The sequence below is a fragment of the Sphaerodactylus townsendi genome, linkage group LG03, assembly GCF_021028975.2.
Source record: "Sphaerodactylus townsendi isolate TG3544 linkage group LG03, MPM_Stown_v2.3, whole genome shotgun sequence".
NCBI classification, from domain to species: domain Eukaryota; kingdom Metazoa; phylum Chordata; class Lepidosauria; order Squamata; family Sphaerodactylidae; genus Sphaerodactylus; species Sphaerodactylus townsendi.
In genome coordinates this window covers 13,104,013-13,125,635 of record NC_059427.1, presented here as the reverse complement: position 1 = coordinate 13,125,635, position 21,623 = coordinate 13,104,013, and the positions used below count along the sequence as shown (strand labels likewise).

The window sequence follows — 21,623 nt, the reverse complement described above, 5'->3', positions numbered from 1 at the left end:
GTAGCAGAAGAGCTAGATTAGAGTCCAGAAGTATATTTGAAACCAACAAGATTTTTTTTTGGGGGGGGAGCTCTCAACAGGAGTCAGAAGCTACTTGACAGCACTTAACACACACATGGAGGATATATTTATCAGTTGGTATAGGCCCATGGTGACTAAAAGGAGCCTCCACATTTAAAAGCAATAAACCTCTGACTATTAGTGCCAGGAGGCAACATCAGGAGAAGGCCTTAGCCTCTGCGCCCTGTTTGTTGACCCTCCAGGTAACTGGTTGGCCACTGTGTGTGACAGGATGCCATTGGTTTGATCCATCGAGGTTCTTTTTGCTTCCTTAAAAAAAATAGATCCCTTAATAACCACACGATGTAGGTTCCATATTGGCCAACATGTCAAACACTTTACTTAATAAATTACATAAGGCATCTGCAGCCAAAGTAATCCAAACAAGTTTTTCCCCACAGATCTTACATATAAATGCCATAAGATTAAACAAAAAGGGAAAGGACAAATGACCCTCCAGAATTCAATTCTCATTAAAAAAAAAATAATTAGAAGCAGGATTTGAAATGGTAAAGGAAAACTGTCCGTTAAAAACTGGGCTGCATGTAAGTTGGGCCCACAACTATTGGCAGTACTGACATTTATGTGCAGATAACATTGGAGATGTGCTACACAGACTACTGGGAACGGCATGAACCGTTAAAAGATTGTGTGTGTTTCATTTTGTTCACTAGTGAGGATTGGTGTGAGACTGACAGCTTCTCTCTTCATATCTTCCTTATCCCATAGATTAAACCTGTAGAAGCTGCTCTTGTAGCAATGTATATATGCATTTTTCCTATGGAATATCAATGAAGCAATGTGAACTCTGACCAAAAGCGTGGTTTTTTTAAAAAATTCACTCAAAACTGAGCTTACCAACATTGCCAAAACCAATCTGAACTAGATTTATTCAGGTTTCTCTTAATACTGCGTGAGGTTTTATGCCACATTGTTTGTGTCATAGTACATCCCCTGAATGGTACAATCAGCTATTTTAACCCACTGAAGTTTTTAGTGTAGATGGAACTTCTGAATGAATGAATTCTCTGGAGCGTGAATTTATCTTGCATGGATTTTTTCATGCCTCTTCAGGTAGGCTTTACTTCTGAAACATTTACCACAGACCAAGCACTTGTGAGGTTTTTCTCCAGTATGAATTCTCTCGTGGTGAGTGAGGTTTGACTTTCGGTTGAAACTTTTACCACAAGCTGAGCAAGTGTGGGGTTTCTCTCCTGTGTGGCTCCTCTCGTGGGACGTAAGGCTTGATTTTTGCTTAAAGCTTTTCTCACAAACAGAGCACGAATACGGTTTCTCCCCCGTGTGGATTCTCCCATGGATATTCAGGTGCTCCTTACGACTGAAACTTCTACCACAGACGGAGCACATATATGGTTTTTCTTGCGTGTGGATTTTTTGGTGTTCAATATAGCTTGTTCTGTGCTTGAATCTTTTCCCACAGGCTGAACAGGTGTATGGTTTTTCTCCTGTATGGATTCTCTCATGGATAACCACCTGTGATTTATTGCCAAAGCTTTTCCCACAAACTGAACATGGATATGGTTTCTCTCCTGTGTGGGTTCTCATATGTCCAAGAAGGTTTGCTTTACAACTGAAGCTTTTACCACAGATAGAACAAGTAAAGGGAGTCTCTCCTGTATGGATTCTTTCGTGACTGGTGAGGTTTGACCTTTGTTTGAAGCTTTTACCACAGAGTGTGCACACGTAAGGTCTTTCTTCTGTGTGGATTCTTTCATGCGAAATAAGGTTTGTCCTTCCACTGCAACCTTTCCCACAGACAGAGCATTTGTATGGAGTCTCCCCTGTATGAACTCGCTCGTGTCTAACAAGGCTTACTTTGTGAATGAAGTTCTTCCCACAGATGGAGCATGTGTAGGTTTTTTCTTGTGTGTGGTTTTTTTCGTGGCTAATAAGATTTGATCTTTGGCTGAAACTTTTCCCACAAATTGAGCATATGTATGATTTGCCCCCAGAATGGCTTCTCTCGTGGACTGTCAGGTAACTTTTCCAGTTAAAGCTCTTCCCACAGACTGAGCATGCGTATGGTTTCTCTCCTGTATGGATTCCCTCATGCCCCAGAAGGCAGTCTTTACGACTGAAGCTCTTGCCACAGACAGAGCATTTATATGGGATCTCTCCGGTATGGATTCTTTCATGCTGAAGGAGACCAGAGCACTGGCTGAAACTTTTGCCACATACTGGGCATGCGTAAGGTTTCTCACCCATATGGATTCTCTCATGTCTGATAAGGCTAGCTTTGCGGCTAAAGCTTTTCTCACAAACTGAGCAAACATATGGTTTTTCTCCTGTGTGGGTGATCCGGTGTGCTATTAGGCCAGAGCTCTGACAGAAGGTTTTACCACAAACAGAGCACTTATATGGTTTCTCCCCTGTATGAATTCTCTCGTGCCTAATAAGGAGTGCTTTTCGACTCAAGTTTTTACCACAGACAGAGCATGGATATGGTTTTTCTCCAGTATGGGTCCTTTCATGGGCAATGAGATGTGATCTCTGATTGAAGCTTTTCCCACAGACAGAACATATATATGGTTTCTCCCCTGTATGGTTTATTTTGTGCCTAATAAGATGTGACCTCCGAAGAAATTTTTTCCCGCAGACTGAACAGGTATACAGTTTCTCTCCTGGATGGCCTCTCCCACGGCAGAACAGGTAATTTCTCCAGCTAGATTTCTTCTCACTGTCCAGGTGTTTATAAGATTCTTCTCCTTTAAGAAACATTCTCTCACACTTACGGATACTCTTTTGGACTTTGGTTTCATTAATGTCGCCTCTTGCACAAAATAAAACCTTTCCCTCTCTCTTCCCTGGCAAGTTCCTTTGGGGATTCACTACTTTGCCTTCAATTCCAGAAACCTGCTTTGGATACTGGGTGGCAGTTCCTGACAAAGTCTCATTTACTACCACTTCATGCATGTTTTCTGATGGGAGTTCATCTTCCTCTTTTATGCACACATTGCCTGTTCAAATAGAGGAAATCATGATAAATGGAATACATGATCAATAGAATACTCAGACCAACAAATTAATAGGGGTTTATGTGCCTCAAATGTACATCTCCTGCATGTGTACGCACACAAATACACAAAGCTACCTTATACTGAATCAGACTTTTGTCTACCAAGGTCAGTATATTCTACTCTGAATGGTAGCTGCTCTTTGTTTCTCTGGTGGAGGCCTTTCACATCACTGACAACCAGATCCTTTTTAGATGAAAATGGCAGGAACAGAACCTAGGACTTTCACGGCCAGAATCACTAGAATGTTGTGGGTTTTCCGGCCTGTATGGCTGTGGTCCGGTAGTATTTTCTCCTCTGAAGATGCCGGCCACAGATGCAGGCGAAACGTCAGGAGAAAATACTACTGGAACATGGCCATACAGCCCAGAAAACCCACAGCATTCTAGAACCTGGGACCTTCCAAACGCAAAGCAAGATGCCATACCAGTGAGACACCCTAAGCCTACTCTGATGACATTGGCCCCTTCCACACACATAGAATAATACGCTTTCAATCCACTTTCAATGCACTTTTCAGCTGGATTTTACTGTGCAGAATAGCAATATCCACTTGCAAACAAGTGTGAAAGTGGATTGAATGTGTATTATTCTGCATGTACGGAAGGGGCCATTCAGAGGGAAACAGTAAGACCTTTAGACCAAAGATCTCAGTTTGATTTGAATTTCCTGCTTCCAACTGGCTGCAGTTGCTTGGGTGGCAACTGATGACAAGACAAGTTGAGCATGCTCCAGAGAAGATTAGAGCATGTCTCCTTGCTGTGTCACAGTCCAGAATGCCCAAATGAGTACAGGAAGAAATAGGTATGTGCCACATTAGGATTTTTCCCCCTCAGCTTTGTGCTCCTGATCAAATCTCACAAATACACAAGACTATATAAAACAGAACTGTTCAGGGGGGGCATTTGTACCGAGGTTATAGGGCGATGACCTAACCTGGATGGCCCAGGCTAGCATAGCCTTGTCAGATCTTGAAAGCTAAGCAAGGTCAGCTCAGCCATAGTTAGATGGGAGAACACCAAGTCCAGGGTCACTACACAAAGGGAGTAACAGAACTACCTGTTTGTCTCTTGCCTTGAAAACCCCTTGAGGGGTTGCCATAACTCAGCTGTGACTTCACACACACACACACACACAGGATGTATTATCTTCCTGCTGTCGCTGCATTATTTTCCGCTGGATGCAATACCATATTTCCACATTGCATCTGAAATCTAAATCATCTCTAATGTCCTATGCTTGTTTCAGATTTCTTAATTCTAGCCATAGCATAAGATGTCTTGTCTAGCTGATCACATCAGAAGGTGAACTGTATAAACACAAGTAAAATAAAATAAGTGAAACTGCCTTATGCAAAGTGAGACCCAATGGCCTGTCTGACTCAGTATTTTCTACTGTGATTGGGGAATGGTTCTCCAGAGGCAAAGATAAGTCTTTCCCAGCTTGGTTTTAAATAGAGCCTGCATTTTTTTCCCCCAGCGTACTCCAACAGCTATCAACATATGGCATCTTTAGGAATTTACAAATATATTAGTCAATGAAATGGTCAATTGTGGTTTTCCAAAACAAGTACTATAAAGAATTACTGAGTCCAACTATCCATTTTAATATTGATATTGTATTTATACTCTTGATACATTTCCCTTTGTTAATATACATTTTTGCACTTTAAGGAATCAATATTTTGGTCTGGATGACATGTTATTTTTGAATGCTTTTAAACCTTCTCTGTATTTCTGCATCTGTCTTGTGTAGTTACTCAAGCATGATTATTTTACTAGTAGACATTTTTGCAACTGATTTAACCTGTTCACCATTTCTGATTTATCAAAGAGTTTTGGGGAAGCCAAACCAAGGGCAACAGCCATCTACAGATACCCCAGATGACTCTTGTGAAGCCTGCATTCAGAACTGTTATTATTATTATTAGACTAGCATGAATCATTTGAAACAGCAGCAGTTATCTATAGTTGCTGACTCTCTCGATAGTGGCCCATGATACCACTCACCGCATCGGATGCTTTGGACAGTCACACTTTCCTCAGGTATCTGGAGATCAGGGAGCCACGGCTCTTCTTTTGGTTCCAGTTTTATTATTACAGCAGGAAAACCTGTTGGGGGGTTGGGGGAAGAGGCAAGGTCAGCTCTGCATTGTCTGAGACAGCCAGAAGAGTAAAAAATTACACCAAGGCAATAGGATGACAGGCAAGCCTGTAAAACTCCAGATTTGATGAACTCCCCCTGCACTCTCACCTGACTGGTCATCAGCAAGGTTTGCACTTTCCTCATGTCCCTGGCTCCAGGGCTCCTCTTCCTTTATGATAACATCAGGAAATCCTGAATGGGGGGGGGAAGGGAGAGGTGGGGAGGAAGGTAAGATGAGATAATTAGAAATGTGAGAGTCAGATAGCTTGTGGTGTTATCCTGTTAGCAGAGCACAACCAGTTAGCAAGATTTTTGTTCTACAGCAAATGGGTTTTTTCCCCAACTCATTTTATTGTTAAGAAGCAGACAAAGGCCCCTTCCGCACGCACAAAATAATGTGTTTTCAAACCACTTTCACAACTGTTTGAAAGTGGATTTTGCTATTCTGCACAGCTTCAAAGAGCACTGAAAGCAGTTTGAAAGTGCATTATTCTACATGTGCGGAATGAGCCAAAAACAGGGAAATGGAGGGTTCCCAATTTCCTCTGCGCTGAATATAAACATGGTTAAAAATTTACCACTTATTCCCTAGTTACAATTATAAAATTATAATTCAGTTAATTCTTATTATTACTATTAGGTAGGATTCATGCTTTATTGTATCAATTTTCTTATTTTCCTAGTAGTCAAATCCACAAATCATCAGTTCACTTTTTTCTGTTTTAAGCAAAAATGTCTATCAGGGGTTTCCAGTTGTCAACAAAGCTAGATAAGTTCTTTTCTCTAACCAAAGAGTAAGTTTAGCCATCTTGGTCAATTCAAATATCTTCACAAGCCATTCTTCTATGGTATAATGTTCTCTCAACCTAATCTACTTCACAGAGTTATTATGAGGATAAAATGTATGAACTCCTTGGAAGAACAGGGCAGAAGTGTGATAAATAGATTCCTTACCTAAGTGGTGATCAAATGAAATATCCTTTTCTTCTGATCCCAGTTGATGCAGAATTCCTTGTGGTTCCCCTTTTTCCAGCTGAGACATCGCATCTAGAGGCAGAATGGAAGATTTTGCTAAGGAACCATACAGATACACAGTTAATTTGAAGGAATTTTTATTTTGGTGTGCTTGAATTTGGTTCCAGTGTTGGGTTGTGGTTAGAGTGCCAGACCAGGATTCACAGGTTCAAATCCCCACTCCACCATGGAAGCTTGCTGGGTCACTTGGGGCTGGTCTCAATCTACCTTATAGGTTAGTAGTTGTGAGAATAAAATGGAGAAGGGGAGAATATGGTAAGCCATTCAAGTCCCCATTGAGAAGAAAAGTGGGCTATAAATGAAGTACATAATGCACATTAAGCCTCTCTGCTTCTCAAATCAGAAGAGATAGTACAGGCAGAATTCTCCAAAACACACAACATGAGAAGAGCTTTAAAATATAGAAAGGGTCTCTGCTGTGTACTGGAGGAAGTGGAGAGGGGGGGCTTATTGGTATTTTTCAGATCCCTTCTCTTCATTCTAACCTACTTCACACTATTATTGTGAGTATAACACAGCACTGCTCAAAAGAACATACACCATCCCGCACTCCTCCAAAGAAAAGTGGGATAAAAAGATACTAAATAAATACCTCTCTGCAGCAACCTGCATGAAGAATTGCATTAACCCCAGCAACAAAATAATGCAATGTTAATGCTTGGAAAATATCATTTGGAGCGCATCCATCAGAGAAGTAAATATGCACAGTTTGGGAAGAAATCATGCAAAAAGCCCTTCACTCTTTATTATGTGTATACCCTGTCGGTCTTCCAAATAGCATATATGTGGTCTTTTGGTTATATCCCATCCAGTCAGTTTGTAGGGACAGATTCCCTGCTCTCTTCACATCAACAGTCACCTCCCAACCATTTCCTGGACTCCAACACCATCCCTTACCTGAACTGCAGTCTGAGAAGGGTTTGTTGGGCTCAGATTCCAGGTGATCCAGGCCCTGCGGCTCCTCTTCCATTTCCAGTTTTATCATCACATCAGAAAACTCTGTTCATGAGAAAAGTGTCAGAGGAAATGATTCCAGGGACTGGAGCACCTTCCCTATGAGGAGAGGCTGCAGCGTTTGGGACTCTTTAGTTTGGAGAGGAGGCGGCTGAGGGGGGATATGATTGAAGTCTACAAAATTATGCATGGGGTAGAAAATGTTGACAGAGAGACATTTTTCTCTCTTTCTCACAATACTAGAACCAGGGGGCATTCATTGAAAATGCTGGGGGGAAGAATTAGGACTAATAAAAGGAAACACTTCTTCACGCAACGTGTGATTGGTGTTTGGAATATGCTGCCACAGGAGGTGGTGATGGCCACTAACCTGGATAGCTTCAAAAGGGGCTTGGACAGATTTATGGAGGAGAAGTCGATTTATGGCTACCAATCTTGATCCTCCTTGATCTGAGATTGCAAATGCCTTAACAGACCAGGTGATCGGGAGCAACAGCTGCAGAAGGCCATTGCGTTCACATCCTACATGTGAGCTCCCAAAGGCACCTGGTGGGCCACTGCGAGTAGCAGAGAGCTGGACTAGATGGACTTTGGTCTGATCCAGCTGGTTTGTTCTTATGTTCTTATGTTCTTATTCAATAGCAGAACTGGATCAGGTGCAGACAAAGCACCAATAAGAGCTTTGTACATATTTCCACAGAACAGTATGCGTGGTCTTAAGTTTCCTGCTCCATCCTCACCTGCCCTAGACTCTGATAAAACTTCCCTTTGCTCCAAAGTTGGCTGATCTGGAATCCAGGGGTCTTCCTCTTGTTCCAGCTGGGAGATCAAGCCTGGCTTGTCCGAAAGAAATCCTGCCCAAGAATCAAAGAAACAGAATACACCAGGCAAAATATCAGGGTTGAACTATGATTTATACAAAGAAGGATCATGGAATACAGCCAACCTGTGTTTACATATTGGGGGGAGGTCTATCTTCTGCTTGTGAATTATTCTTCTCTGAAGTTAGTGGTCCTCTATTTCCTAATTACAGGTAATCCTTTCCTTGTGTCATCTGCAGAGAAACTCCTGCCAAACTTGCATATTGTGGAACAGAGAAACCCTTTACTTATGTAAAACATTTTTATCCTGTACTTTCAGCCAACTTACTTCCAAGGTGCTTTTCCAGATACATACTAATTAATAATTATTTAAAAATAGCAAATGAAATCATAATAAAAGGCATACAGTTGAACAAACAGCACCCACATTCTCGTTCACTCAGTAATAAAGCAATCAGAAATAAAAGCAGTCAACATGAAAAAAAAAATTAAAAGTTAAAAGCATTGAGGATTATTAAAGCCATCCATAGGACAATCAATCCCTTCCTTGAAGAAGCTCAGGGCAGAAAATGTGGTTTTCCTTTCCTCACTTTGTCCTCAAAACAGCCCTGTGTGATACATTAGGTTAAGTGTGTGTGAGAGATTTACTGCAGAGGTAAAATTTGAACCCGGGACTCCCAGATCCTCATTCATTACTAACCACTGCATCACACTGGGAAACAGCAAAAATCTCCATTGGCATACAATATGAGCTAGGCCTGTGGGATCTCATCATCACCTTGAGTATTGTTGAAGGCTTTCATGGCCGGATTCAACGGGTTGTGGTGGGTTTTCCAGGCTGTGTGGCCGTGGTCTGGTGGATCTTGTTCACGGCCACGCAGCCCAGAAAACCCACCACAACCTTGAGTACTGTTTTTTTTATTGGTGACATTGATCTGCCAGAGAATTTATCCCATGTTTTTTGAAAATATATTAATCTAGGTTATAAAATCTTGGTATTTGTATTCGTCAAAGGACACGAGCCGAGTGAATTCTCTGAAATGCAGAGAGCTCTTCAGCGCAGAAGGTCTGTATTGCTGAGCAAGTGGTCTGTGAGAAAAACAGGTCTGTCAATATTGATCTTTCCTGTGAGGAACTCTTGAGGAACACCAAGGTATGGAAACCCACTGTTTAGGTCTATGGTTCTTTTGAAATTGTCCATGAGGAGGACTTGTGAGATAATATGTAAATTTGGGGGTTGGACTTATGCAGAGAAAGGGCTTGACAGGTAGGGCATTTCTTACTTTTATACCTCCTGCTCTTGAGGTTTAGAGCTTAACCACAAAATTCTGACTGTAGCATTTCTCCCGGCTGCCCATCCAGAAGCAGCCTTCTGAGGAAACAAAACGAGCTCATTTCCGCTGTGGGGGGATACCTCCATTAACTGTGATTGTCTCTCCCCCCTGGTTTTTGGTGTTATGCATGTTTATTTGTTTTTATCAGATTATTTTATATATGCTTCATTTTAATGCTGCTTTAACAGTTAAACATTTTTTGATATTTGGTGGAAAGACAGAACAGAAATAGTGGGGTGCTGTCTGGTTTCCGGGCTGTACGGCCGTGTTCTAGCAGCATTCTCTCCTGACGTTTCGCCTGCATCTGTGGCTGGCATCTTCAGAGGATGTGAAGAAGATGCCAGCCACAGATGCAGGCGAATAGCATCAATACTAAGAACCACTGACCATACAGCCCGGAAACCAGACAGCACCCCAGTGATTCCGGCCGTGAAAGCCTTTGACAATACATAGAACAGAAATATTTTACAAAAATAAAAAAGTCTGCGATCTTGGTCTGAGGAAAAAACTGCCTATTCAGGTTCATTCAACAAAAGAGTTTGTTTAGACAAGTTTTTTCCTAGCGTGGTACCCATTTCCTTTCAGACACAATTATTTTATTTTTCTCTGGATGGATGTAAATGCCTTCTGCACACACCTGGGTCCTTCCTCTGAAGTTCACATTGGCCCTAGCTGGGGCACTGTGGGAAAAGGGTGCTTAGATAGCCACATGCGTTGAACTGGCCTTACCTCCAGGCTGATATAATTCAAGTCTGACTTGAACCAAGACAACAGAAAGGGTTTGTGGGAAAGTGCAATGTGAAGTCTCATCCACTCAGTGGTCCCAGTTGTCTGTTGTTATCCAACTTTACTTCAGGTGGGAATGCTTTTTGCCCAAGCCATTTAACTGATCTTTTTGAGGGAGGGATCAAGTCACAGTCAACTTACAGTGACCTCTCATGGATTTTTCAAGGCAAGAGATGTTCAGAGGTATTTGCCATTGCCTGCCTCTGCATTACGATCCTGGTATTCCTTGGTGATTTCCCATCCAAGTATTAAACCAGGCTGACCCTGTTTAGCTTCTGAAATCGGACAAGATCAGGCTACCCAAGGCAGGGCATTTACTTATTAAAAGGCAGCGAAATTCTTCAGACAAGATCAGGCTATCCAAGGCAGGGCATTTGCTTATTAAAAGGCAGCAAAATTCCTCTCAGATTAGTCAACCAAAAGACAAAAAATAAAAAGACTTCCCTACCTAACGAGGCCACATTTTCAAAGTTTTCTTGCATGACGTCGTGGTAAAGAGCCTTTTGATGAGGATCCAGCAATGTCCACTGACTCTCTGTGAAATACACAGCTACATCTTCAAAACAAACATAGCCCTGTATGAGGGGAGAAATAAGAAATATCATATACATATTAATACAATGCTTTAAGGCAGACATGGTGGGGAGCTATATCTATTCCATTAACTTATAGAGCAGGGGTCAAGGTCTGTTTTCACACAAAATGGATTGGGGGCTAAACGCCTCTCCTCTCCCATTTTGCTCTGCTCTGTACAGTTGATTACCAAATGAAGTACTTTGAGAAAAGGTAACAGGGTAAAGATGTTTTAGCTCGGCTTATTCTCGCATTCCTTCAGAGGTGTACCAGGGGAAAATGGCGCCCAGAGACATTCGTTCTTCGGGTGCCCCCCCCCCCCACTACGCCTGGGGCGAGGCTCACCCATGGCCACACCCCAAGCCCCACCCCCTCCATTGCCAGCTCCAAAGCTGGGGCCTTTGTTTTTATAAGCTTGGGGGTGGGGCCACACCCCCCAAGTTTTTAAAAGCAAAGGCCCTAGCATGGAGCCTTCCAGTTGCTTCTGCCCTCTCCAGAGGGCAGGGCAGAAGGGACAGCCAGCTGCCGGCTCTGAGCCAGCTTGGCCAGGGGAGGCCCGAGGCTTGGGGGGGAGCTGGGAGGGGGGTGAGGTTGGGGGGTCCTCTGGCTTCCTTGGTCCCACCCATGTCGGTGATGACATGGGTGGGGCTGAGGGTGCCAGAAGACGACAAGACAGTAGGACTTCCTGCTGCCTTGCCGTCTTTCTGGTCACGTGGGGAGCCAATTTTGCACCCCCCACGTGACCAGATCAGTGGCACCAGAGGACAGAGGATACCCCCGTACCTAGGCAAATACGCTGCTGCATTCCTTTCTCAATAATCCCCTCCACCTCATATGACAAACCCATTAAGACTTTTGTGTGATTGGTCCATCACATTTACTTTTTTATTAAGCCTTGTGGGGGGGAAACCTTGTAAGTTAGGTCAGTGTTATGGCTTGTGTAAGGCCACCAAGTGAGCTCACCGCTGAACTGAGATGTGAACTGGGAATTTGTGGCTCCCAACAACCACATGACCTCCAGCCCCCAGAAAGGTAAACAAGACCTCATCCAGACTGGTGTGGCCTGGAAATAACCCCAGGATTTCAGCCTAGAAAAACCTGCAAATTTCCCGTCCCTTTCACTTTCCAAGGTATTGTGAAATTTACTTTGGTTTCCTTCCCGGTGCCATTAAACCCAGTGCCTCTGAGCTTGAGCAGAAGACAGAAATCTGTGCCCCCTGCTCCATTTGGAAATGAAAAGAAACTTCACATCCCACACTGGAGAAAACTCAGCTGTAGCCTTTTCCGCTTTCTGGGGAGGGGGGCAGTCACCCACATGCTCCATACCTGAGGAAATCTAGCTGCGCCCCTTTCCATATTCTGGAAGCAGGGAGAAAGATCCAGCAATAAAAAGGGGGTGTTGTTTTGCAGCTTGCCAGACCAGGAAGAACAAGAAAGGCAATGTCAAGTAGGGCTTCTGTCAATCCCATTTCGGCATACCTGTGCAGAGGACACCATGATCCGAAACAGAAGGTGGGAAACAATGGTTGCAACACAAAAACCTTATACAAGACTAGGGTTTGTTTTCAGATGAGGAGAAGAAATTTTGGCCATCAAAGATGAACTGGGTCCTTGATAATACTGATGTAGATTCCACTCTGGGGGGCAGTTGGTTTTTTGCATTCTTTGGCAGTTGGGAGAAAATGGCTAGCTGAGGAGACAACGTGGCTTAAGGCCTGGATTCACTGGGACTTCACCCAGACAAAGACTCAGAATGCTGATAGTTTTGACTCTAGACATGGGCAGAGTGCCTTCTTTTCATCCACTGTGTGACGGCAGTCTTCCAGAGTCTGAAAGCCATTACAAGACCTTTGGTCTGGGGCTTGTACTTCTGTAGAACAATCTCCTGCTTTCTTGAAGTCATATTTGAAGTCATGACTGCATAGCTGCCCCTCTGCTAACAGCAGTATTCAACAGCAGAGCAGTTTCCTCAATAAGGAGGGAACTTGGGCTCATTCCGCACATGCAGAATAATGCACTTTCAAACTGCTTTCAGTGCTCTTTGAAGCTGTGCGGAATAGCAAAATCCACTTGCAAACAGTTGTGAAAGTGGTTTGAAAATGCATTATTTTGCGTGTGTGGAAGGGGCCTTTACATACACAATTAAGGTCACATTCAGCATCAGGAGGGAGAGCTGCTCATGTCCCACTTGCTCCCATCTTGAAAATAGTTTTATTTATTTAAATTTTATTCATGAAATATTTATGTTCCACATTTCTTCTGATCCATGGGACTCAAAGCAGATTTACATCAACTTTAAAAACAAACACAAATCTAATGACTTTCAGCCATTTCCAGTCAGAGGGAGTCCACAGCCTAGGTACCACTGAGGAGAAGGCCCCATCGCTTTGCGGTACTCCAAGACAGAAATACTGGCTGCAATGTAATCTGATTATTGTTTCCCCACAATGCATTCTGTCCATTTAATTTTACAGAATGTAGTGGCTGATGATGAAATTTTACAAAGGAAAATCAATACAAGGAGAGATGGACTATTCCCATCTTCCATTTTCCCATGGAGGTAAAAAGGGCACCAAAGTCACTGGGCTTGTGGCTTTACAGCCCAATACTATGACTGAAGAAAGAGCTGGGAAAACCAACTGGGAACCAGTGAACTTAGTACAGTACCAAATTAACATTCCCAGCCCAACAGGTATTAATACTAGAAATTGATGAAAGTGTGGACAAGCCCAATCAATCCTGGAGAAAAGTCTTCTTGATGCAGGTGAAGCATATTTATTTAGTCCCGTGGAAAACTCATGCGCCATCATTCCATAAAATACGCTTGAGGCATTTTACACATTTTTTTAAAAAAATACTGAAAGGCAATATCCATCAAAGCAGTACTTAGGGAGAATCCCCACTGTGGGAAGGACTAAGTCTGGAGGCAGCCAGGAAGATTTTTTTTGTTGTTGTTGTTGAAGCTGGGAAAGCCAAGGAAAGGGCTGCTGTCACTCTTGGGGAGGGGCAGCAGTGGCGTAGGAGGTTAAGACCTCGTGTATCTAATCTGGAGGAACCGGGTTTGATTCCCCGCTCTGTCGCCTGAGCTTTGGAGGCTTATCTGGGGAATTCAGATTAGCCTGTACACTCCCACACATGCCAGCTGGGTGACCTTGGGCTAGTCACAGCTTCTAGGAGCTCTCTCAGCCCCACCTACCTCACAGGGGGTTTGTTGTGAGGGGGGAAGGGCAAGGAGATTGCAAGCCCCTTTGAGTCTCCTGCAGGAGAGAAAGGGGGGATATAAATCCAAACTCTTCTCTTCTTCTTCTTCTGTCCCATTGTTCCCCCACCCCGCAAAAGGCTTTAAATAAAAACGTGATTTAACCACAGGCAGAAGTGAGACAGTGATCCCGTCCTTCCAACCATCCTCAACTCTAAACAAGAAGGATTCTCATCTGCCTCTACCCTAAAAGAAAACAAATTGTCAGGAGAGCAGGAGGGGGGCATGCAAAAGAGCAGTTCAGATTGCAGTTTGAAGGCTCAGGGAATTATTTTTGCAATGCACAAATGTCTGCGGGGCGAGGATAAGAAGACCACCCGCCGCCTTCCCTTCTCTTCTCACCAGCAGAGCAGCCTGTTCGGTGGATCCCCTGCCCAGTCGATCCTTCGGCTTTTATCCCTCTTCCTGCCGCTGTCAGATCTTTGCTTCCTCTGTCCGGCACGGAGGACGGGTCGCCGCCGCCGCCGCCGCTTTGTTTGCATTGACGGGACTTGGACGCACCAGTGCCAACGTTGTACAGTTTGCCTTCGGGTTGTGCTTATTGTGTGACTTGCTTTCCGCTTCCCATCATGTGATGGAGGCCAAGCTAGATCCTGGCAGCAGAAAGGCATCACGTTTAGCACAAGGAGGGGAGATTACTTTGCAAGCAGTCTGGATAACTGCGGTGCCCATCGGTCGGGAGCGGAAACTCTCAGCAGCTTTGAATAATATCCCTTTTTATCCTTCCTTGTTTTGCTCAGATCTATCACCGCACCTCTGCTATCACTTGCTTTGGAAATCCCACCGGGGGGGGGGGGGGGGCGCTATTGGCTGCGACTTGATGGCATTTCACACAAATACACACATCCATCCCTGTCCTAAAGCGCTCGTCTCCATGTTATCCTGACAGCAATCTTATGAGGGAGGTTAGGCTGAGAATAATGGTCCCTGAGTAATCCAGTGAGTGGAGATTTAACTCTAATTCTGACCTCTCAATTTAAAAGGATTTCAATTAAATATTTTTTTGTGCGAGTTGCCGGTTTGAGAGCCTAGAGCACAGGAGTCAAACTCGCGGCCCTCCAGATGTTATGGACTACAGTTCCCATCATCCCTGCCAGCATGATGATGGCAGGGAATGATGGGATCTGTAGTCCATAACATCTGGAGGGCCGCGAGTTTGACACCTGTGGCCTAGAGGCAAAAATGTCTGAGTGTGCATGCAATTTGAGCACACATAAGCAACATGGATATAGGTCTATCAAAACTAGGACAAAGAGGCTTAGAGACAGCTTCTGCTCTAGAGCTGTGGCGATGCTGAACTCCGGGGCTTCGTGTTGATGTGTTTGGGGCTGTGTAGTGATGGGTGGAGTAAGGGGAAAGTGAGGATAGGGTATGAGTCTGGAACTGTGTACATCGAGGAATGCTGCTGTAAATTTTCGTTGTGCTTGCACAATGACAATAAATGCTTATGCTTATGCCCAGATTGATGGGGGCTCATGCACTCATTCCCCCCTTCCCCTCTTGACACTACTGTGTACCCACTTGTCCCTGAGGTTTCTGAGAAAGCGGGCAGATGTTGGAAGACATTTTGTTCATCTCTGAAGTGGTACAGTGAAAAAGGCTCTGTGGTTGCTTACACAGTCTGGGGGTGTGAACAGTGAAGTGACCAAGTTTGCAATTCATTTGGAGTCATTCCCAATGGTGAGAAATCAAGACAAATTGTGAAGCACTTTAGGAGCCGCTGACTAAACTAGGAGAGTGAACGACAACATGGCGAATGAAGTTCAGTGCTGGTAAGCAAAACATCCTGACCTCAAAGATATGTTGATGGGGTTTCCAACTTGCTGAGACAGGCTGAAAGACACTTTGGATATTGTGAGGAAAGATACAGCGTGGGTGGATAGAGTGATAAAAATGTTGACCCAAACTTTTAACGTTCAGGGTCTTCTGATGTAAGTGCCCTTCTGCATGGGGTGGCATAGCTCTAATTCGTATTTTACTCAATTCAAAAGTTCTGCAGCACATTTTAGAATACCTTTTATATTTGGGGTGTTATGTGGTTTCCCGGTTGTATGGCTGTGGCTGGCATCTTCAGAGATCCTCTAACGATGCCAGCCACAGATGCAGGCGAAACTTCAGGAGAAAATGCTACTAGAACATGGCCATACAGCCTGGAAACCAGTGATTCCAGCCTTTTATATTTGTTTCCAGCCAGTGGTGATAGCCGCTGGTGATTAACATGAAGTTTGACAGTTATGGGACTTTGACTCATGACAACCAAAGTCGCTTTGACTCATGACGACCTATGAATCAGTGTCCCAGATCTTGACTGAGGGCTATGGCTTCCTTGATAGAATCAATCCATCTCATGCTATGTCTTCTCTTTTCCTCCTGCCTTCAACTTTTCCTACTATTATTGTCTTTTTCAGTGACTCTTGTCTCCTCATGTGACCCAAATCCCACAGCCTCAGTTTATTCATTTTAGCTTCTAGGGATAGTTCAGGTTGAGTTGATTTAGAACCCACTTGTTTTTCCCAATCCCACTTCAGACTTAATTGACACTGGGAGGCTGCACAGGATAGAAGTCTTTTAAGAGAGGGGGCAGGGTCACACTAGTCTCATTTATTTTGGGGGCTTCAGCAGCAGCCATCCCATTGTTGAAGCCACAAATGAATAAAACCTAGGCTCTTCCAGCCTAGACCTAGCACATTTTACAATACCTTTTTATATTGTAACCATATCAGCTCCAACTTTCACAAAATGCTCCTCCCCAAATTTCTTTGTGGGTTGCTCCATCCCTTTATTCTTCGTAGCTGATGCTGCTGGGCCCCTTTGCTCCTGGAGTTCAATTGCATCTAGTCTTGGTACTGGTAGCCTGTTTACAAGTTACAGTGAACTCATATATAATGTAAACTTGATTTTTCTTGATATGTGGATTGAGTAATGTTCATGTTACCTTAAATGCACATGCAGCTGCAAACTCCCTGCTTATTTAAGTACTGGTTCCCGTTTTCATTACGAGGCAGCATTTTGGGAATAAAATGATTTTCTTAGTTATTGATATTAACAGTATTAGTTTAGTTTAGGTTTTTAGTTCAGTTCAGTTCATTAAATACAGCCATAGACAAGCACAATAAAAATCAAAACATAAACATTGCACACAAGAAAAACTTTGACTAGTGTATTCACCAACCAAAGCCTTCTGCATTTTATGAGAACTGTAGCAAAACTTTGCTACTGTGTACGAAATTGGGTCATCCCTACCAGCAAGTTAATAGATTACTACGAAGTCATCAGGATATCCAAGGCAGCTGAAAGCTCTGTACAACAGAGGTAAAATCCCTGTGCCACTCAAAGTAAAGTAAGACATGAGCATTTCCACTACACCAGTACTGCAGGGGCTTATACTGGATTCCATAAACCAATGCTGAAATCAAATGGGCTCTAGAAAAAGCCCATATAAACTCGGAGAATGTAATAGATGCAAGATAGAGGGAAACAGAAAGCCCCACCCAGGATTTTAATGATCTATGTAGAGATGGAAGAAGGACCAATTCGTTTTGGAACTCTGTATCCCAAAAAAAATTGGTGAACCTCGTTTTTTGCTTTTTTGAGTCCCATTTCCAAATGTTGGTCTGAGGCTAAGCCAATAGAGTGACGTTTATTGATTACCGTAAAAATCCAGTTGGGCTGTGGAAAGATGTAGTTCAACCAGTAGTCAATGATAATAAGCCAGGCCTTGGTTTCAGCTTTTAGGAGTCCTGCCTTCTGTCTGACAATCACATTAGCAGTACACTTAGGGGCATTAAAAAGGAAATTTAAAAAGGAAACTTGATTGAGTTCTCTCTAACAAAACAAAGTTGACATAGTTAAGTTTTTTATTAATTTAGCACAATAAACAGTGTTACCACCCAAGAAAATGGCCAAAATATTTTCTTGAGTCAAGTTACATGACTACACTGACTCCATGTCAAGACGCAGAGACCTGTGTGGTTCAGAAGCCTCCATAAGGCTTGCAAAGGTCGTAAACATGTGATTGTGCCAATGTTATATGGTTTTCCTCTTGCCTCTGCCCTTTTAAGATGTAATGAAAGCCCCTCTAGAGTTGAATTTATGATTTGCCCGCTGTTTAGGATTTTAGTTTGACTAGGTTCTCCAGTTAGTTTAAGGTTTTGTTATTGTTAATTTAGGAGATTCTTATGTGCTTGTACTGTATTGTTTTCCCTAATGTTTAAGTTTAGAAATGTCATTTTGATATTTGTGTTTGTTAGTAAAAGCAGTAGCCTGTAGAGACTGATATTCAGGGACAAGGAAGTTAACCCTGGAATGCAGCTTGGACCAACACCCTGCCAACTCCTTAGCAAAGACAAAGACCCCCTTTGGTTTTGCTAATTAAATCTGATGACATCACCCAGAGGTTCCAGCCGTTGGAGAACGTGTCGGGACCACCATTGGACAGTTTGAACTCTCTTTTGTTGCAGGACTGAGGCGCGGGAGCCTCAGGTCATAACTGAAGGAAACAGCTATCTGATAACGCAGATAGCTGGGTGCGGTATCAAGCCCACCCAGTTCTCTGAATGGACCTTCTCCGCTCTCCTTTCAGCACTATTGTAAAGTATCGCGAGAAGATGCTTGACAGCGGGATTTCGTGATCCCATTCACAAAAGTTGTAATTGTACCTTTCTTTTGTATTGATGTTTCTTTATTGGTGTTCGGTAGGGGACCTGCCCCCTACCTGCCCTCTTTACCTGCCCCTTTGCCCTCTTTGATGTATGTGTATAAAAGTTCTTGCGCTTGGCTACGAGGGCACGATTCTCCTGCCTGAGCTGTGACCATCACCTCCGAATAAAATACTTTGCTTTGAAGAACATTGGCTTCCTGCACCTCAATACGTTGCTGAGCTGAAATCACTTATTGTTACCCGAGAAACAGCGGTAACAACAGGACTAGTATGGAATTTTCCTAGAATCTTTACTGAAGCCAGTTAACCTTACAGTGATCTCCTGTGGAATGTGTGTGATGTTATTTTAAAAGCTAGAACCCACACTCCTTTCCTTCAAGCCATCCGGCCTGTAAGGCAATGGTGCCCATTGCCTGTTAATGAAATATCTTAAAGTGTGAATTATTGCGTCTTGTGCCCAGATAGCTGGGCATAACTTAAAAGGAAGGCAGGGTTGGTTCTTTGAGTCTTCAAAGACCTTGTGGAGGCATACTTGGTAAACAATGAATTTGCTTCTTCTTACACATCTGAAATAAGGGTACCAGTTACAGCTGACTTCATTGTTCTATATTGTAATAGCAGGTTTCAGTAGAAAACATTTTAGTTATTAGATATTAGGTATTTCACCATTTATGAAGGCAAGTTCTTTTGTTGAATTAAAAATCAAGATCTCTGTTTCCAAAACGGAGCAGGCTAACAAACAAGCTATGCTACAACCCCCTGCAGCTACAAACTGCTAAAAGGGGATTACATTAAGTTTTTAAAAAGCTCATTTACAACTGAACACTAGGTGACCTTAGGCATTAACTCCTGGCAGGCCCTAGTAGAAGAGAAACATTTGTTTTGAGAACACAGAAAGTCCCCAAGATGCCAATTGTAAGTCTTCCTTGTAATAAGGAAAGTTCTGAAGTTATGTGAACACATAGTTAAGAAATTAGTTTTAGATTTATCAGGCATATCATAGCAAAGGTTGACATTTCGTTTTGAGAATAATGAAAGAGTATAATAAAAGTGCCAGCCCATCTCTGTTAAAGATATTCACTTCTCCCTCCCTGGTGCCTTCCCGGCAACAGGAAAACAGACATTAGAGACAATGCCTCACACAATTGCAGAATGCTTTTTAATGCTTCTTTTGTTTCCAGCTATCTTATACTTAAAAAGAACAAGCTATTTGATTAAACTGTCCTGAAAAGATGAGAATGATTGTCAAACTGTAAATTAAGTTTGTTCCTGGGTCTCAGTAAATCCTTGAATGTAAGACATAAAACTAGGTAATGGGCATGTTTGGAACAAGGAATGTTGTTGTAACTGGAATGCCAGGAATGTTGTTGTAACTTGGATGCCTGATGATGGCTTCCCCCGGCTGATAACAAAGAATATTTAATGTCAAAGTGTCAATAGAATGTGTCAAGCCTTCATAACACATGTACTTATGATGTGTTAATGATGCACTCACCATAAACTATTTTTCTCATGGAGTTTGCTATCTAAAGAGGTCTTGGGATCTGTAACACCCAAGTTCCTCTCCACTGCTACCCCGCACATTGCTAGCAAGAATAAAAAGTTTGTTTATTCTTAACCTCTTGTCTCCTGGCATGTCCCTACCCATCGCCCATCAGGAGTTGGTAGCCTGCCTCTGTTGCTTCTGGTGCAACAATATGGCCTTCAGCAAAGGAAGGGTGGAATGTTGGCCTGAGATAGCTCTGAGCCTCGTTATAATACTAAAATCTCTGCCCCAAAGTGCCCAAACCCCATCTCTTAGAGATCCTGAGATGTATGACATTACCTGATGTGAGGTCAACCTGCAATGTCATGTAAAACATGGTAATTAAATTGTTTTCATTGGCCATTTATACATGCACTACTTACCCCATGGCTGAGAAGCAGTTGATTCTGTAACTTTGCTTCACAGTGGGGCTTTCTTGTTTACATCACTTTTTGTTGTCCCGTGGTTATTTACACAGGTTACAGTTCTGCAAAGTGTTCCTAGCAGAGCCAATCCACCATTTTGCCTGCTCTGAGAGAGTTTGGAAAGAACTGCGACTAGGTCACCCAGCAGGTTTTGTGTGTAGGTGCGGGGAAACAAACCTAGTTCATCAGATTGGAGTCTGCCACTCATGTTCTGAAGGCTAGTGAGGCTGCCATTTTCCATTCTGCCAGGGCCGTGATTCCGTTTTGGGTCCTGCCTTTCCCCTCCCAGCCTTTTAGATCAGGTGCCGTTCTTATGTTCTTATTTCTGTTTTATTCAATTTTAAAGTATTTGCTGCTGTATTATTGTTTGTTTAACGGGGTTAATCTATGCTTTATATGTTGCGGTATTGGATTTTGCCGTACCTGTGAACCGCCTCGAGCCCTTCGGGGGTGAGGAGGCCTATAAATGATGATGATGATGATGATGATGATGATGATGATGATGATGATGATGATGATGATGATGATGATGATGATGATGATGATGATGATGATGATAAGGTTGTGCTGATGTGATGAAATAAATGATGTAAAGATGATTGGCATTTGTATCTCTAAATAACCTCTGAACTATGAATGTATCATCACTCCTAACTTTGGTTCAGTGGCCTGATCATTTCTGCTGCATCTTAAATAATATCTCTCTCACTCTCTGGCCTCTCTGGGGGGCACCAGACTCCTGACCCTGTACCCAAAGCGTGGCTACAATTTGTAAAGTCAATGCTGGTTGGCTCTTTTTTACAACCTGATTCACATATGTACATTCAGTCACAGTATACCACCACTGTCACCCTGTTGTGTTCCAACTATCATTGGCAGGCAAGTGAATGACTTAGCAAACTCCTGCTGGGGATGGTTGCTGGCAACAATGAGAGTACACAGCATGGCTTCAGCCAGGAGAGTGGGGGATCCCCGTTTCTGGTATCTTAAGCCGCCTGGCTGTGCTTCTTA

At 43.1% G+C, this 21,623-nt stretch overlaps 1 protein-coding gene across 2 annotated transcripts; it reads right to left on the bottom strand.

The window, feature by feature from the left end:
- Window positions 1–375: 375 nt before the first annotated feature.
- LOC125428573 (zinc finger protein 271-like) lies at window positions 376–21,068 on the bottom strand. Of its 2 annotated transcripts, XM_048488921.1 has the most exons (10): window positions 21,036–21,068; window positions 14,345–14,595; window positions 12,070–12,222; window positions 10,619–10,745; window positions 7,970–8,083; window positions 7,173–7,274; window positions 6,195–6,287; window positions 5,349–5,432; window positions 5,105–5,206; window positions 376–3,038 (listed from the first exon to the last, which is right to left on the bottom strand). In XM_048488921.1, exons 3-10 carry the CDS (start codon window positions 12,097–12,099, stop codon window positions 1,102–1,104), a joined length of 2,589 nt encoding a protein of 862 aa, XP_048344878.1. In that variant the 5' UTR covers window positions 12,100–12,222; window positions 14,345–14,595; window positions 21,036–21,068; the 3' UTR covers window positions 376–1,101. The 2 variants fall into 2 exon arrangements, with proteins under 2 accessions (XP_048344878.1, XP_048344879.1); XM_048488922.1 differs by lacking the exon at window positions 12,070–12,222 and having other exon boundaries at window positions 21,036–21,067.
- Window positions 21,069–21,623: the final 555 nt, after the last annotated feature.

Bases quoted from the DNA above. Each gene is read 5' to 3' on its own strand.
- LOC125428573 (XM_048488921.1), bottom strand. From the start codon at position 12,099: ATGGAAAGGGGCGCAGCTAGATTTCCTCAG. The intron at 7,275-7,969 runs GTGAGGATGGAG...TCTCATGAACAG, and splicing joins TTTATCAGAGTCTAGGGCAG to AGTTTTCTGATGTGATGATA. The intron at 3,039-5,104 runs GTGAGTGGTATC...CTATTTGAACAG, and splicing joins TGTCCAAAGCATCCGATGCG to GCAATGTGTGCATAAAAGAG.